Raw genomic sequence first — 15,388 nt, 5'->3', positions numbered from 1 at the left:
CAAGTCCAGCTCAGAAGTCCCAGCCGTCCTCAACGGAGCATCAGAGGTGTCAGGGCGAGTCTCCCATGGCCGGTCCGCGGCTCTGGTGTAGCAGATGTGCAGCTGGCCACGCTGGCACCTTTAGACCAGGTCCTTGCTGGGGCTCCTGCCAGTCCCACTTTCACTGAGGGCTGTTTGCCCCTTGCTCCTCTCTGGGTCCCTTAGCTGTCTGGCTGAGGACTTCACCTTCTCATCAGGGTCCGTCTGTGCCAGGCTCTCATGGCCCTTTCCTGTTGCAGGCTTGAGTGACGAAGAGGACCAGAAGCCAGTGCGCCTGCCCCTGAAAGTCCCCGTAGAGCTGCAGCCACGGAACAACCATGCCTGGGCCCGCGTGCAGAGCCTCGCACAGAACCCGCGGCTCAGGTAACACGCTATGCGTTTTGGGGGAGCGAGCTGCGAGGGACGGGGCTGGAGGGGAGGTGTTGGGTCCCTGGGTGAGCAGCAGATGCCACTCCAGTACTCTGACACCACCTGGGGGTAGTGTGGGGGATGCCTTTAGATTCAGGTAAAATTCACATAATACGGAATTAACTGTGAGCCCTTTTAAGGGGCCCGGTTCAGGGGTATTGGGTACCTTCACAGTGTTGTACAACTATGACCTCTCTCTAGTTCCAGAAATTTTCAGTCCCCCGAGAGGAAACCCCATGCCCACTAAACACTCACTGTGCATCCTCCTCCCACTCCCCAGGGCACCACTGGTCTACTTTCTGGCCCTATAGATTTGCCCATTCTGACATTTCATGTAAATAGAATCATATACTGGTCCTTTCTGTCTGGCTTTTCTCCGTGAGCATCATGGTTTCAGGGTTCATCCGTGTCGTAGCCTGCATCAGGACTTCATTCCTTCCATGTGTAGTTTTATTTTCTTGGGTTTAATTGAGTCTAGAGCCGTCCTCTTGACCGCACAGGGAGCTGGTAGAAGAGAAGGGTGTGTTGTACCAAGGCCCCTGTCCTGGTTGAGACCTCATACTGTAAAGGGCACTCAGGATCTCTGTTACTTCTTCTTGCAGTTTCTCGTGAGTCTCCTGTTATCTCAAATTAAAGAGTTAGTTTTTAGAAAAGGAGCCAGCGGCTCTACAGGGACATTATGGCTCTGGCCTTGAGACCCCCTGGCATCATCTTCCTGCCACAGCCTCTGGGGCTCCTAGAAGGTACCCTCACATCCCAGCCTCCCATTCCCCATCTGTCTTTTCTCTGTAGGATGATCGTGGAGCTCCATCGAAAGGTCTCCAGCCTCATCGAGTTCCTGAAGCAGAAGTGGGCACTTCATGAAGTGCGAGTTGTATCCTTTTCCTACTTAAAGCTACCCCCAGGCTCTGCAGCACCTGCTGCCTGAGAGTGAAGTCTCCTTCTCAGTCCTGGAATTGCAGCAGGGCCCCCAGGCGTGTAGCAGGTGTGCCATGAGATGGTGTAGAACCAGAACTAAAACCCACAGCCCCTCATCCTCTGGGTTTTGGGTCTGAACCCCCTTTTTGACCTCCTTGCAGTGTTAGAACTCTGTCACAGCAGCCGTCCTTGCTGTAAGTGGCTGCCATCTGGCCCACAGGGTGTGGCCGAAGCATCCCTGCCAGCAGGTTGAACAAAGTGACCGAGGACAGCCCCACACCTCCATCTTCGTGTCCTTGGCTGGCTTGTAGCCCTGCCCAGTTCCCAGCTAGGAGGGTGAGTGTTGGGTGTGGAGCCCGGAAAGAAGGAAGTACCTGTCGTGTCTCCCCGCTGGACCTCAGGGTGTGAGCTGCTGCTGCAGGTGGTTCCTTGACGGTGCGCTCAGCGGAAGACGTTTGAGGAGCAGCAGCTGCAGGACTCGTTCATGGAGCCATCGCAGGAGAAGGTGGCACTTCACCTGTTCCCGGGGGAGAACTGCACCCTGACCCCGCTGCCGGGCGTGGCCCGAGTGGTACACTCAAAGGCCTTCTGCACGGTGCACTGGCAGGAGGGTGGCCGGTGCAAGCAGAGCACCAAGGACACCCACTCGCTGCCCCCAGCCCAGATCCTGGGCATCCAGAGCGGGCAGGGCACAGCCAGGGGCCAGCTGAAGTGCCCACGGGGCGGCGCCGAGGCCAAGGGCGGGGGGCGGCCCCCTCCCTCCACCGATGCTTTGCAGAGCTCTGGGGAGAGTTCCCCTGAAAGTGCACCTGGGGAGGGGGCTGCTGCAAGTTTCAGCAGCCCGGATGCCTCTGACAGGCTTCCCCCTGGGCTCCAGGATGCTGGTGGACAGCTTGAGAAGACCCCTGCGGCCGCTGCTGCAGAGGGTGGGGACGGCCCTGCCCGAGAGTCCAGGCCCCTGGCGTGTGCCTGTGGCCAGCTCCCAGACCTGGAAGATGAGCTCTCCCTCCTCGACCCCTTCCCCCGCTATATGAAGTCCTGTCAGGACCTCATCATCCCTGAGCAGTGCCGCTGCGCAGACTCACGGCCTTCAGGGTGCCCCTCCCCAGAGACCCTCATCCCCAGCAGCGCAGAGGTGGCCGACCTCGCCCGGGCCAGGGCACCATCCCCCGTCCGCGTCCCTCCCGGCCCAGAGCCTCAGCCCAGCCCCGGGCTCCAGCCGGACGTTTGCACTAAAGACTTGGCGGACGCGCCTGCGGAGGAACCCCAGGAGAAGGCGAGCCCCTTGGACCCCCCGCCACCTCAGGGTCAGCCTGCCGTCAAGCCTCCGAAGGACGTCCCTGCCAGCCGGTTCGCCCAGCAGCTCCGCGAGGAGGGCTGGAACCTGCAGACCTCTGAAAGCCTCACGCTGGCTGAAGTCTACCTCATGATGGGCAAGCCCAACAAGCTGCAGCTAGAGTACGACTGGCTGGCAGTGCTGGGCCCTGAGGGCCAGGCCCTGGGAGGGCAGGCCCAGGGCTCCCGGGCCGGCTCCCCGCCTACCACCTTCCACAAGCAGCGCCTCCTCAGCTGCCTCCTGAAGCTCATCTCCACCGAGGTCAACCCCAGGCTGGTAAGTGTGGGTCAGAGCACGGCCCTTTTGGCCCCCCAAGGGCTCGCGGCTGGGTGGCTGGGGTCCAGAGAGGAAAGACCGGCCTTGTGGCAGGTGGTCTGGGGCCCCACAGGCTCCTTGGAGGAGGTGGTCTGGGGGTCGCCTTTCGTTCCCTGGAGTGGGCTGCACAGAGCACGTGGTTGGGGCTCCAGTTCCCTGCAGTGCAGGCCCTCGTCCCGTGGGGCTCACACGGGCTGCACCTTGCCCGGCTCCAGAGATGCCACTGAGCCCAAGTATGTGGGCCGAGGGGACAGAGCCTGGGACAGAGGCGCAGAGGTGAGGTGGCAGCCATGGCCAGGAGCCGAGCTGGGCTGGGAGCGTTACAGGTTTCTGCAGCAGGAACGGCGAGGTCGAGTGTGTGCTTTGGAAAGGCCATCCTTGGAGGCCAGTGGGGGTGCAGCCTGGGTGCAGGGAGTGGAGCTGGGAGGGGCTGCGCTGGGTGGGCTGCGCCCAGGAGACCCTGTCAGGAGGTGGCTGGTTGGAGTGGTCTCAGGTTCCTTGAGAGGCTCCTGTGGGGGGCAGTGGCTGCCATGGCCCAGGGAAAGGGCACCCGGCCAGGTGGGCCTGGCCACGGCTTGTAACTGCCCCCCCACCCCTGCTCCTGGGAGGCCGGCCAGCAAAGCCCACACGTGGGCTGGAAGGTGCTGCAACCGGAAAGTCTAGTCCGCTCTCTGGGCACAAGAGCAGCGTACTGAGGCAGGTCGATCCCGAAAGGTGCGTGTGCACTAGAAGGTGAGGCTCACAAGTTCCAGGAAGAGGCGCCGAAGCTCAGCGTGGTGGCCTCACAGGAGTGGGGCTCGGGTCACAGTCAGAACCAAACTTGAGGTGCGCCCATGTCACCGCTGTGACGGGTACCCACCTCCTGCTCCCCGAGGCAGACAGCACGTGGTCTGTGTTCTGCCCTTCCCGGAGCCTCTGCCCTAGGCTCCTGCCCACCATCTTCTGGCGGCACTCAGCAGAGCTCATGGTGGGGAAAGAGCGCCACGTGGGACCAGTTCTCGTGGGGGTGGGTGGGGCCCGAGGGCCAGCAGTGGACTTTGGATTCAGGTGTGGATGTGACCTGCGGGCAGGCATGGGCAGTATTGCAGTGACTGGACAGAGATGATGAGTTTAAAACACTTTTTCAAGTTTGGCTTTTGGAGGGGTCAGGAGCAGAGATGGGGGAGACCGGAGCGTGTCCAGACCCCTAGGGAAGGAGGCCAGGCCAGGCCGGCTCCTAAGGATGCGGGAGTTCTGGTACACGGCCGAGGTGCTGGCCTTGGCCTCAGCCTCAACTGGGAGAGGAGAGTAGAGCAAGTTGGAAGTGCAGAGTATGCAGAGCAAGGCGCTCAGATCTGTGGTTCCTGAAGTGGGGTCCCCGGCCAGCAGCCTTGGCATCACCTGGGAACTCGTTAGGGATGCAGGTTCTTGCAGCCCAGGAGATTGTTTTGACGAGACGCCCCCACCCCCATGCCCTGTTTGGTGATTCTGATGTAGCTCAGGTGTGAGAATCCCTTGCTCAAGGCCCCAGGAGAAATAGAGGACCTTGAATTAGAGATGGCCTGCCTGGCCAGGCGGCCCCTCCCTGCGATATCTCTGTAGGTGGGACGCTGACAAACAAGTGCAGCGATGGCCGCCCCGCCCCAGGAGGCTGATGGGCACTCAGGTGGGAGGTGGGGGTGTCGAGATCCAGTGAATGGAGTAGGAAGGGACACAGCAGGGGTCCCAGGGAAAGGAGAAGGTGGGTCAGGCCAGGGCGAAGGGCATGGGAGACACAGAAAGAGGTGCAGGGTAGGTGGGGCTGGGTGAGAGCACGGGGAGTGGGTGCTGGGAAGAACTGAGGGGGCGGGGCAGGACGGTGGAGTCATGGGAGAGAACAGGTGAGTAGAAGGGGTGCCTCTATGGCCGAGGAGCCCAACACTCAGTGACAGCCAGGAGAGTGGAGGCAGCGGCCTCAGGTAGGGGCCCACGAAACCCCTGAGGTGGAGGTTTTGACTAAGCAGAGGACTCCTTGGCTGTGATTGTGTTTGATTTTAGAAATTAATCTGTATTTCCTTCCTCTGACTCACAATCAGAAGAAGCTTTAAGAAGGAGAGTCCCTGTCGCTTGCCACTCAGCCTCCCCTCCCGTCAGTGCAGGGGTACGCTCTGTCCGTGCCACCGCAGCAGTGAACGCAGAAGGGCTCCTGGAGGACAGCGGTTGTTCCCCTGAGGGCCTGGGGGCACCAACCTGTGCGTCATGGAGTATGACCCTGGGTCCTTTGCTGTCCTGTCACACTCCACAAGCATTGTTCCGTGCTGAGTTTGGCCAATGTTTTGGCCCGTTTCTGTCCCAGGCTCCAGAAGCGAACACTGGCTCCACGGCCTCAGTGAGGCCCGTCCAGGAGGAGCAGTCGACGACGCCCCCGGGGAAGGTGGTGACTGTCAGCACCCGCAGCCCACGCTGCCCTCGAAACCAGGCTGCCCTCCGTCACGGCAAGACCTTCTCCCCCAGCTCCACACCTTGCTCCTCAGGTGAGGCTCAGACAGCCACAGGCACCCTCCTGGGTCCTTGCTGGGCGTTGCGGGCTACACAGAGCTGAGAGCTCTGGACTGCCTGAGGCCTCATCCCACTCAGTCAGCTGCAGTCCAGCGGATGGTGTGGGGTACAGAAATCACTGCCTCCTCAAGGGGAGGGTGAGCACAGGGCCCGTCACAGAGGCTCTGGGGTCCTGGGTGCGGGAGCCGACAGGAAACATAGGGGACCCTTGCCAGTCTGGTCACTTTGGGGGATCTGGCTTTGTGAGGTCAACAGCAGCCTCCATATCATGCCGAGTTGGTGGCTTAAAGCATGAGAAAGGTTGGTTCTTTCTGAGTCTTACAGGGGCTGTTTTTCTTTACATCTAAAGTATTAGAATAAAGAAACCTTCAGTTAAAGGATACCCCCACAGTTGAACACAAGTCTTAGAAAGAAAGATGGGCTTACCTGCTGGTCCATGGTTGTATCTAGGAAGTAATTTAAATTCAGCGTCCTTTTTTGGGTTACGTGGCACATAACCCTAGGATAAACATGACTCGTTTCTCTGAGTCATCAGTTTACTTGCTTAGTATTTTTCTTTTAATAAAACAGGTTGTCATGGCTAGAATAGTTAATTCTGCATGAATTTTAAAGAATAAGCTGCTGTGGTGTCAGGCTCCCCACCTCCTGCAGTTCTTGTTTTCCATTTCCCTCCTGACCTTTATCCTGTTTCCTTGCTGTGGCTCACGAGGGGGCAGCAGCAGACTCTGAATCGGTTGTCTTTAAGGCAAAGGTGCGTTCCTCAGGCGTCAACCAGTGGTGGGCTAGCTGGGAGCCTGTATAGTCTTTGCCGCCTCCCTCTGGCTTTAAAGTTTTGTAATTCTGTGAACTCTTAAATATCCACACTCTTCCTCAATCGAGGATGCTTTTAGCCCAGTGCGCCTGCAGTGCTAGAATCCAGACAGGTGCTTAAAAGACCTGGTCTCTGGACTCTGTGCGTGTTGATTTAACCTCACAGATTTGCAAATAAAGAATAAAGAAAGGGGACCCGTCCCTACCATGAAGTGAGGGTGCTTTGCAGCAGCGCCTATGATGATGAGAACAGCAAGGAGAGTCCCCAGATAGTAGTTCCTAAATAAATATTTTCTGTCTTTTTATCTCTAGGTCTGTTTTCTGTATGATTAGAGATTTAGACCAAGGATCAGCAGACCGTGGTCCACAGCCTGCTTGTTGTAAATGAAGTTTTATTGGCACATGGCCACATCCAGTGGCTCACGTGGCTGCCTTTGTGCTGCAGCCGTAGAGCTGAGTTCAACAGAGACTGTGAGGCCCTCAAGGCTGACTTTTGTTGTCTGTCCGTGTCCAGAGAACATTTGCTGACCTCTGGTCTGCACTAGATGATCTGGAAGGTTCTTCTAGCTCTGAAAAGTCTTTGAAGGTGAATCTGCCCTTCCCACTGAGATCAGAGATCAAGGAAAGCTCTGATCTGCTTACATGGTGGGAACTAGAATTTCAGGGAGAAAGGGAGAAAAGCAGATTTTTACAGCACTGAGATATAGGAAATTCCCTTTAAGGACACCAGAGAGGCCGTCAAGGATTCCTTTCTGATTTTCTTCCCGGTGGAACCCCTCCCATGCGGGAGGCGTTGCTGGGTGAGCGCCATTGTATCTGTTCTCCCTTCTCCTTCCCTAGGTTTGAGAAACCCCCCGAGGCCCCTCTTGGTGGCTGGTCCCTCCAGTGCCGGAAGTGGTGACTCAGATGGTGGCCTTTTTGCTGTCCCGACAACTTTGCCACCCAACAGCCGACACGGGAAGCTCTTCTCTCCCAACAAGGAAACAGAATTGACGTTCCGTCAGCATCTGAACTCCATCAGCGTAAGTGGGGCCCACGCCTCCCTGCTGCTGGCCTGCCCCATGTGTGTGGAGAAAACACTCTCAGGGTCAGTACTGTCTTCCTCACAGATGCAGTCGGATTTCTTCCTGCCAAAGCCCAGGAAGCTGCGGAACCGGCACCTGCGGAAGCCGTTGGTGGTCCAGGTCAGGAGCCCATCCACGTCTGCGTGTGCCTGGCCTCAAGGGCTGGCCTCTCCCTCCCACCAGCTGAGCTGCCCAGGACACGCTAGTGTCCTCCTGTGTCTCAGGTTTTCATGTGAAGTGGGGAGAATCCCTGCCCCTTCTTTTCTTCTTTTTAGCAGGATAAAGTAGTAACAGTGACCCTAACTGTACCTGAAAATAAAGGTAATCTTGGTACAGCATGAAAACCGCTTGCAAAAAAGACAGAAAGTTCTTGGTATTTGGGTTCCAAGGATGTTCCAGATTGGAATATATGTGAGGACGCTCAGAATATCTGTTTATAAGTGTGTAGTAAATGGAAGCAGTTGGCAAGGTATATGGATTGACCAGAGGCCAGACCTCTCCCAAGCTGGTAATGAACTCTGGGAGGACCTGTGGATGCCACCTGCAGACCCAGAGGGGTGATCCAGGGATGAGAGGCACAGAAGAAAGAGGGCATTTTTATTTGGAGGTGAAAAGATAACAGAGGTGAAGCTGAAATAACTATGGGCCTGGAAATTTATGAATGTTTTTGAATTAATGCATAGGTCTCCTTTTGTTAGACTCAGAAATCTCTTCCTCTCTTGGAAGTAATTTATTTAGAAATGAGAGATTGCATGACAGATCTCAGGAAGGAAAATTTATTCCAAGTCCCACAGGTTTTTTTGTGCAGGCTAATTCAATGTTAGGGCATTTAATTTTGGTATATTTGGTTAAATACATTAACCATCCGTCCTGGGCATGGGAGCACACTCCCTGGCTGAGAGGATACCTCACGGCCCAGGGTCGCAGCCATGGTGCCCTCAGCTGCCTGTTGTTGTTTTGTTTGTAAACAGCTTTATTGATATATAATTCACATACCATGAAGCCTACCTGTTTAAAGCGTACAGTTCAGGGTTTTTAGTATATTCACAGGGGTGTGCAGCCCCCACTGCTGTGTCATCACCCCAAACAGAAGCCCGGCCTGTTACCTGCACCGCCCCTTCCTCAACCCTTGAGCCACTTCCTGTCTCTAGGGATCACATAATTTCACATAAATGGAATCACACTTCATATGTGGTTCTTTCACTTACTGTTTTTATAAAAAGTTTCATGGGCATGTGGCCACGGTACTTCATTTCCCTGCTGTCCACGGCTGCTTTCACACCACCGGGGCGCACTTGAGTAGCTGTGACAGAGACCGCGAGGCCCAGAGCCTAAAGGATCTCCCACCTGGCTCTTTCAAAGAGGCGTGAGGCTGGCAGGGGACACCAGGGCCTGTCACCTCGTGTACAGTCACCCTGTTGCCTTGCGGCACCTGGTAGACCCTTGGGGAGCCCCAGTGGGGCGAAAGCCCAGCTGTACGCCCAGAGCTGCAGTGCCTCTGGACACTTTCAGCCTGAGAGATGCTTTCTGTCAGTGCTTCACCTCAACAGCTAACAGTGTTGGCAGTGAACTCCATTTCCTCTTAGGTGGTAGTCGTCACACCATGAAGGCGCCCTGAGCACATTGGGACCTGATGTTTCACACATGGGAGCCCTGGGCGTGTGACAGGGAGGAGCAGGCACCAGACCGTGGATGGGGTGGAGAGCCGCATGGCCTTGGCCCCCTGCGATACAGGCGGCAACTTGATTTTGTTCACCCAAACAAGGGATATCTCGTAACAGTCCATATCAAGTGGTTATAAATATTTATAGGACTAGTTGCATTCCAGCCAAATCCAGATGTTCTAGATAAAAGGTGGATTGTTCTGACATTCCCCCAGTTTTCCCTGGGGAGCTTCAATTCCCTAGGTTCTTTTTAGAGAGAACCCAGTGTTTAGGGGTCTGGGGTCTACAGAGCACAGCCATCCTCAGACTGTCTTGGAAGCCCTTGTGTCAGCAACTCTAGAACCAGAACCCCCATCTGGCTACACTCAGCTTCCTCTTCTCTAGAACATTCCTTTACAATCCAGCACTAGTTTCCTGGGTGATTTTCGGTATTGGGGTCTTTCCATCACCTGAATATTGCCAATTTTCCCTCCACAGAGAACACTGCTTCCTAGACCGTCTGAAAACCAGTCCCACAATGTCTGTTCCTTCTCCATCCTGTCGAATTCTTCCATAACTGGTAAGTGCCGGGGCTTCTCAGGGAAGCTTTCGCTCCGTGTGTGCGCGGCCCCGTCTTTGGGAATTGCAGGCATTTGTTTCTGTGGCCCTTTGAATGACATTTCAAGCCTTCCTGGGTCTGTTCTATCAACATGGGCAGCGGTGTGGGCAGGCGTGGTCCCCTGACTGGTGGTCCACAGGCAGCTTCCTCCCAAGGTGGGCTCATACGGCCCTGGTTGGGGTGCTCCGCTTGGTTCAGTTTAGAGAAGGGTCTGTGGTCCACCCCATCCATGACATATTCTTGTCAGGCGTTTTATGGATCAGACGTGTCCTTAGGGTGTGCGACTCACGCTTTCATTTGGTCTGTAAGCTCAGTGGGGCCCTCACACTTTGCAGTAAATCTTACACAGTGAGACTCCTTCAGTGAAACACACATTCCATGACTTACCTTTTTATCAGTCTTGATTTTCACAAGACCCAGACAATTGCTCATTCTCACACCTACTTTTCAGTGGCAGCCTGCCAGGAAGGAGCCCGCTTGCAGAGGCAGCACCTTGATCCTAGTCTGGTGCTCTGACCCCCTCAGAGGAGCCTGTAGCTCAGCTCAGGTGTGACAGACCCTTAAAGGGCTGTTCCCGTGGGCTGACAGTAGTGACCACAGCCATTCAGCAGCCCCCAGGAAGCGCAGTGGTGCTGCTGTCACGGGCGACAGTGCTTTCTCCCCACCGGGGCCCTGTGTGACCATTAACTTCCCCAAGTTAGCAAGTGTTGGGACGTTTGGTGGTTTCCAGCTCGGCTTCCATGATCCGGACGGTGGCCATGAAGGGGAGCTCGTGCAGCCCCTGCCGTGTGGCAAGAGGCCATCAGCTCATGTGCCTGACGCGTCTGCTTCCACTCTCATCCTCACAGGGAGAGGCTCCTTCCGGCCCATTCAGTCCTCCCTGACCAAAGCGGCTCTGTCCCGGCCGATTGTGCCCAAGGTCCTGCCACCCCAGGCCCCAGGCCACCTGGCCAGTAAGTCTCTGCGACTCTGCCCTGGCATGAAAATGAGGCCTGCACATGGGCTGTCCCCTCTGGGGCGCGTTTCAGGACGTCAGGAGACAAAGACTTGCACGTTGCTTCTGTTGCCAGGCGCTATCGACTTAGCAGCTAAAAGCGCCGGCATCATCCCTGGGAGCCCCCTCCCCGTCCTGGATGCCGATGGCTTGTCTGGCATCTCCCCGCTGTCTTCAGATGAGGTGACGGTGACTGTCTCGGGGCAGGACTCCACCGGCACCCACCAGAATGGAGACCCCATCCCCGCTGTAGGGGTGAGTGTGTTTAGAAGGGCTTCTCTGAGCTGCCACCAGCTTTGGGGATGGGACGGTCAGTCTCCAGTCCTGGTTTGAAAGCCAAGGCCATGAGCTGAGGTCGTGCTGGACTCCAGCTCTGCCTCTGGAGGGGACGGGCCTGCTGAGCGAGAGGAGCGTCACTGAACAGGGAAGTCTCAGCCTGAGTGAGACCATGTGGCGCAGCAGGTGGGGTGGGCTTGCCATGTGACCCAGGGAATCTGCAACTAAGATGGGCATGGAGGTCTGCCCGCAGTGAAGGTAGCCGGCCTGAACAGGAGGTCTGCCTGCAGCGAAGGTAGCCGGCCTGAACAGCAATGTCACCAAGTTGGCTGTCAGTCCACCCCTGACTCCCTGCTACTTGGCTGCTGCTTCAGCGGGCCCTGCTCTGCAGCCCCGCCAGCACTCCAGCTCCTCTGGTTCCTCCACCTGTTTGAGGGCTGCCTGAGGTGGGCAGGGCAGGCGGCCACTTAGGACTGCAGAGCCCAGCCCTGCCTGAGGACCCTGAGGTCGACCTCTTGCTAGGACTGGAGTTGATTGTGAATTGACAAATGGTCTCAAGTTTGGGGATGTGGGGGCGCACATTCTGAGAGCAATGGGCTTTCCTGTGCTCCCAGGGAAAGCTCTCCAGCCTACACCCCCGTGCTCCTGCCTGTTAGGAGCCGTGGGGTGGATGGCACTCCTCAGGAGCCAGGTGCTGGACCAGCGCTCACTGGCATATTCCTGGTGTTCTCGTAGGGCACAAGCGACCCGTTCATCAGTGTCCCCTCGAGGCAGGAGACGGTGGCAGACGGTTTCCAGGTAGAGTGTGCTGTTGGCTGCTGAGCAAAGTAGCTGCCCCAGGACCTCGTCCAGCGCTGGGCCCTACCCTCATGGTCCTGCTCGTGGGCCCGGGCTTCCTCCTCATGATGCCCAGCAACCGTCCTTCCCCGCACCTTGCCTCCTTGGTGCACATGCGGCTCCCATCTCAGGCTTCCTTTCTCCCCTCTCGGGCTGGCTGATTGAGACACAGTTCTGGAAGGACTAAGTTTTCTGGGCCGGGTAGGAGGAGGTCATCAGCTGGGGGTGGAAGCAGATCCAGGCCACCTCGGCCCGGCCTCCCAACTGTGCCATCCCTCAAGGGTTTCAGGAGAAGGAAGTTCCCTGAGTGTGTTTCTCGCTGGATGGATGAGTGACCGCTGGGGTCACTGCGTCTCTGTTGGTGTCCCCATCACTCAGTCACTGCTCTGCGGGACCAAGGTTGCTTTTTCATTGCTTGGTATGGACTGTCTGCTCTGTCGTGTCTCAACAGTATCTGTCTCCGCAGAACTCGCCCGTTCTCTCCTTATCCGAGCTGTCCAAGGCTCCTCTCCACAATGGGCTCTCCACACCGTTGGCCTCGTCGGAGGCCTCCAGCACCCGGCTCTCTCCGCCCAACGTCTCTGCTCTGCTGGACATCTCCCTGCCCGGCCCGCCCGAGGACGTGCTCTCGCAGGGAGAGCCCGCCACGCAGATCAGCGACTCCATCATCGAGATCGCCATCAGCTCCGGCCAGTACAGTAAGGAGCAGGGTGCCTCTGCACAGCCCTCCTGGAGTCAGTTCTCCCAGGGGCCTTGACCTCCACCTGAGTGTTTGCCAGCCTCCAGGCACCTTGCTGTCCAGCTGTCCTGGGTGTTGAGCCTCTGCACCTACAAGGCACTGCCCAGCCTTGGCAGGGGGAGTGCAGGCGGACAAGGCCTGTACAGGACCTGAGCCTGTTTGTGGTCTGGCAGGGCTGCCCCTGGCCTTGGGAGATAGAGCGGGCCCACGAGGCGTCTCCAGCCTGGGGATCAGGCAGGGCCGTTTCCTTGTCAGTTCTGAACCTGGGTTGGACACCTGCGGGGTTGTGGGTTTTAGGAGGGGTTGGACTGGTACCTGTGGGCCTTGGCTCCCCGAGCCTGTGGGGATGGTGCTGTGGGGCAGCGGTATGGTGGGCGCCAGCTGGTAGAGTTCAGACCGTGGATTCAGAGCTAATAGCTGGCAGCGTGTGGCCGTGGGCTGGTCACCGGCTCATTAGAGCCTGTTCTCCTTAGCAGTGTGTTGGGAGCCGCGGACATCTTGCAGGGCTGTCGTCAGCAGCAGGAGAGGGTGTAGGTGACGCCCTCAGCACAGGGCCTGCCTCCATCCGCTGTGGCCAGTGTCATTCTCTGAAGATGGGCACGGGTCCCTACTGTTGGGGGGCCCAGTGGGGTCCTGGGCCTCCCAGTTCAGCCGCGCATGCCACGCCACTCCATGGCCTTCTTGGTGGCAGGTGGGGGAAGTGGGGCTGTTCACCCCACATGTCGGCTCTGACCCAGATTTTGGTTGACAGGTGAAGGAGTCCCTCTTTCTCCAGCAAAACTGAACGGCAGTGACAGTTCCAAGAGTCTCCCCTCCCCGTCCAGCAGCCCCCAGCCAGACTGGATCGCCTCCCCGACCCATGACCCCCAGTGGTGCCCCAGCGACCCCACGGACTCCTCACTCAGCAGCTTGTTTGGTGAGTCTCTGTGGAGGGCAGCCGGAACAAGCAGAGCCAGAGTCTGGACTCTCCACGCTCCTGGCAGAGGGCCCCTCCAGGGCTGTTCCTTGGTATTTAGGGGTTTTTTCTGCATCAGTTACATGTGGGAAAGTGCCCAGGCCCCAGTGTGCAGGTCACTAGGCTTTGGCAGATGTGTAAACCCCGTAACCATGGCCACGTCCATCCTGCGGTCAGTCCCTTGTGCCCCTCCCCGCAGGCTCACTGACAAGGGCAGGGTGGAAGGAGCTGGCGTGTTGCGCCCTCTTTGCTCCCCTCCTTCTGTTCTGTGGTGGCACGGCAATGACAGATCGGAGCCTTCACAGGATGTGTTCATCCTCGTCACCACCGGTGCCTGTGGGACAGGAAGGGGCTGTTAGGGAAAGACGCACCAGCTTTGGTTTCCTGCACAGAGGAGTTTCTGAGGCACATCTGGGGTCCGTGCACTTTGCATTTGTAGAGAGCAGCCAGGGTGTGCACCCTGGCGTGGGGCGTGCTGTTTGCTGACCAACTGGGTCAGCACCGTGTGGGAGCACCACACCTGAAGGCCCCGAACAAGCCGGGGCTCTGGTCTGGGTGGTGCGGGAGAGCCAGCCCCCAATGCGCATTGCCTGCTCAGAAAGTCACAGAGAGCAGTGCAGACTCTGCAAAGTCGAACAGAAATCATGAGAAATTGGAAACAACCTTACATTGAGGTAGCAGTGGTGACCAGACAGTGGAACACTGTGGGGCCCCTAGAAAAATGAGATAGACTTTCCCAAGGCTCACCATGGTAGGAAAGGCAGGTATGGCCTGATGCCTCCGTCTGGAGCACCGTGCCCATGCAAGCAACGAGATGCCTGCAGGGCCCAGCCGGGCCTCCCTGGACCAGTCCAGGCCTAGCCAGCTCAGGGCCCCTCCTTCCTCTCTGCAGCGAGCTTCATCTCCCCAGAGAAGAGCCGGAAGATGCTGCCAACCCCTGTCGGAACCAACAGCGGCACCTCCCTTCTGGGCCCCAGCCTGCTGGATGGCAACTCTCGCGACTCGTTTGTGTCCCGGTCCCTGGCTGATGTCGCCGAGGTAAGCGCACGACCTTTCCCCCAAGCCTGGGTGCCAGCCTCCATCCCAGAGCTGCCAGACCCTCCGGCAGACCCGTGTGGTTACTCAGAACTGCTCACCAAGATTTACATGTCAGGAGCCGTCATGGACAGAGCCCAGCCTCTGACTGCTCCTGAGAGGGAATCTCTGCCAGTACTGGCCCGGCATTTGTCCCACTGGCAGCAGGTGACAGACCCTGAGTCAGGGCTGAGCCCGGGGCTCTGAAGGCAGCTCTGGGTCTTGTGTATCCTCCACCAGCTGTGTGACCTCGGGCAGGGACTCTGTGTCCCCCTGCTCAGTCTCCTGATCTGCAGAGGAGAAGAGGCAGTAGTGGCGGTGCCATCGTTGCTGCCACCTGACAGAGGGGACCCTTGAGCAGCATCTTGGTGTCGTTGCTCGTGGCTGACCTGCCGAATGGAGGGAGGGCTGCTGCAGAGGCTCCTCTGCGATCACGTGATGACCCGGGAGTCATGCTGTGGCAGTGTGTCACCCCCATGTTCTGCCTGGAATGCAGCATCCCTCTTTTCTTTGTCCAGGCCGCTGCCTCACACAACCACCCAGGCCTCCATCCCACTAGGTTTGAGTGGTATCTGTGGGCAAGTAGGGCTGAGGGAGTGAAGACGGGTACATTTAACTAAGACTCCAGGCGTGAAGTAACAGGTACTGTAGGAGTTTAGACAGAGGCTGTGCTGAGTGGAGAACCTAAGTCTAGAATGCCCCTGGCCCAACCCCCAGCTCATTGTTGAAGTCCTAGAGCAGCATCTCCCCAACACCGGCTCCCTGGGCTGTCGAGGCACTTGTGGGGGGCCCTCGAGCATTTCATAGTCGATACTCGGGGGGAACCTGGATCAAACAAAGCTCA

At 57.6% G+C, this 15,388-nt stretch overlaps 1 protein-coding gene across 4 annotated transcripts in view; it reads left to right on the top strand.

The window, feature by feature from the left end:
• CRAMP1 (cramped chromatin regulator homolog 1) overlaps positions 1 to 15,388 on the top strand; it is a 67,959-nt gene that overhangs the window by 47,691 nt on the left and 4,880 nt on the right. For 2 of the 4 annotated variants that reach the window (XM_030872161.2, XM_060284901.1), the window contains 13 exons: positions 279 to 402; positions 1,240 to 1,321; positions 1,811 to 2,977; positions 5,331 to 5,508; positions 7,184 to 7,365; positions 7,453 to 7,527; positions 9,549 to 9,630; positions 10,518 to 10,622; positions 10,740 to 10,918; positions 11,675 to 11,737; positions 12,228 to 12,474; positions 13,267 to 13,431; positions 14,363 to 14,508. In XM_030872161.2, the coding sequence (XP_030728021.1) occupies positions 279 to 402; positions 1,240 to 1,321; positions 1,811 to 2,977; positions 5,331 to 5,508; positions 7,184 to 7,365; positions 7,453 to 7,527; positions 9,549 to 9,630; positions 10,518 to 10,622; positions 10,740 to 10,918; positions 11,675 to 11,737; positions 12,228 to 12,474; positions 13,267 to 13,431; positions 14,363 to 14,508 (2,795 nt within the window). Of the gene's footprint in view, positions 1 to 278; positions 403 to 1,239; positions 1,322 to 1,810; positions 2,978 to 5,330; positions 5,509 to 7,183; positions 7,366 to 7,452; positions 7,528 to 9,548; positions 9,631 to 10,517; positions 10,919 to 11,674; positions 11,738 to 12,227; positions 12,475 to 13,266; positions 13,432 to 14,362; positions 14,509 to 15,388 lie in introns of all 4 variants that reach the window. The other 2 variants (XM_030872162.2, XM_030872159.2) reach the window with 2 other exon arrangements.

Source organism: Globicephala melas, chromosome 15 (genome assembly GCF_963455315.2).
Source record: "Globicephala melas chromosome 15, mGloMel1.2, whole genome shotgun sequence".
NCBI lineage: Eukaryota > Metazoa > Chordata > Mammalia > Artiodactyla > Delphinidae > Globicephala > Globicephala melas.
The sequence above is the reverse complement of the archived record's forward strand: the minus strand, read 5'-3'. Positions and strand labels throughout refer to the sequence as shown.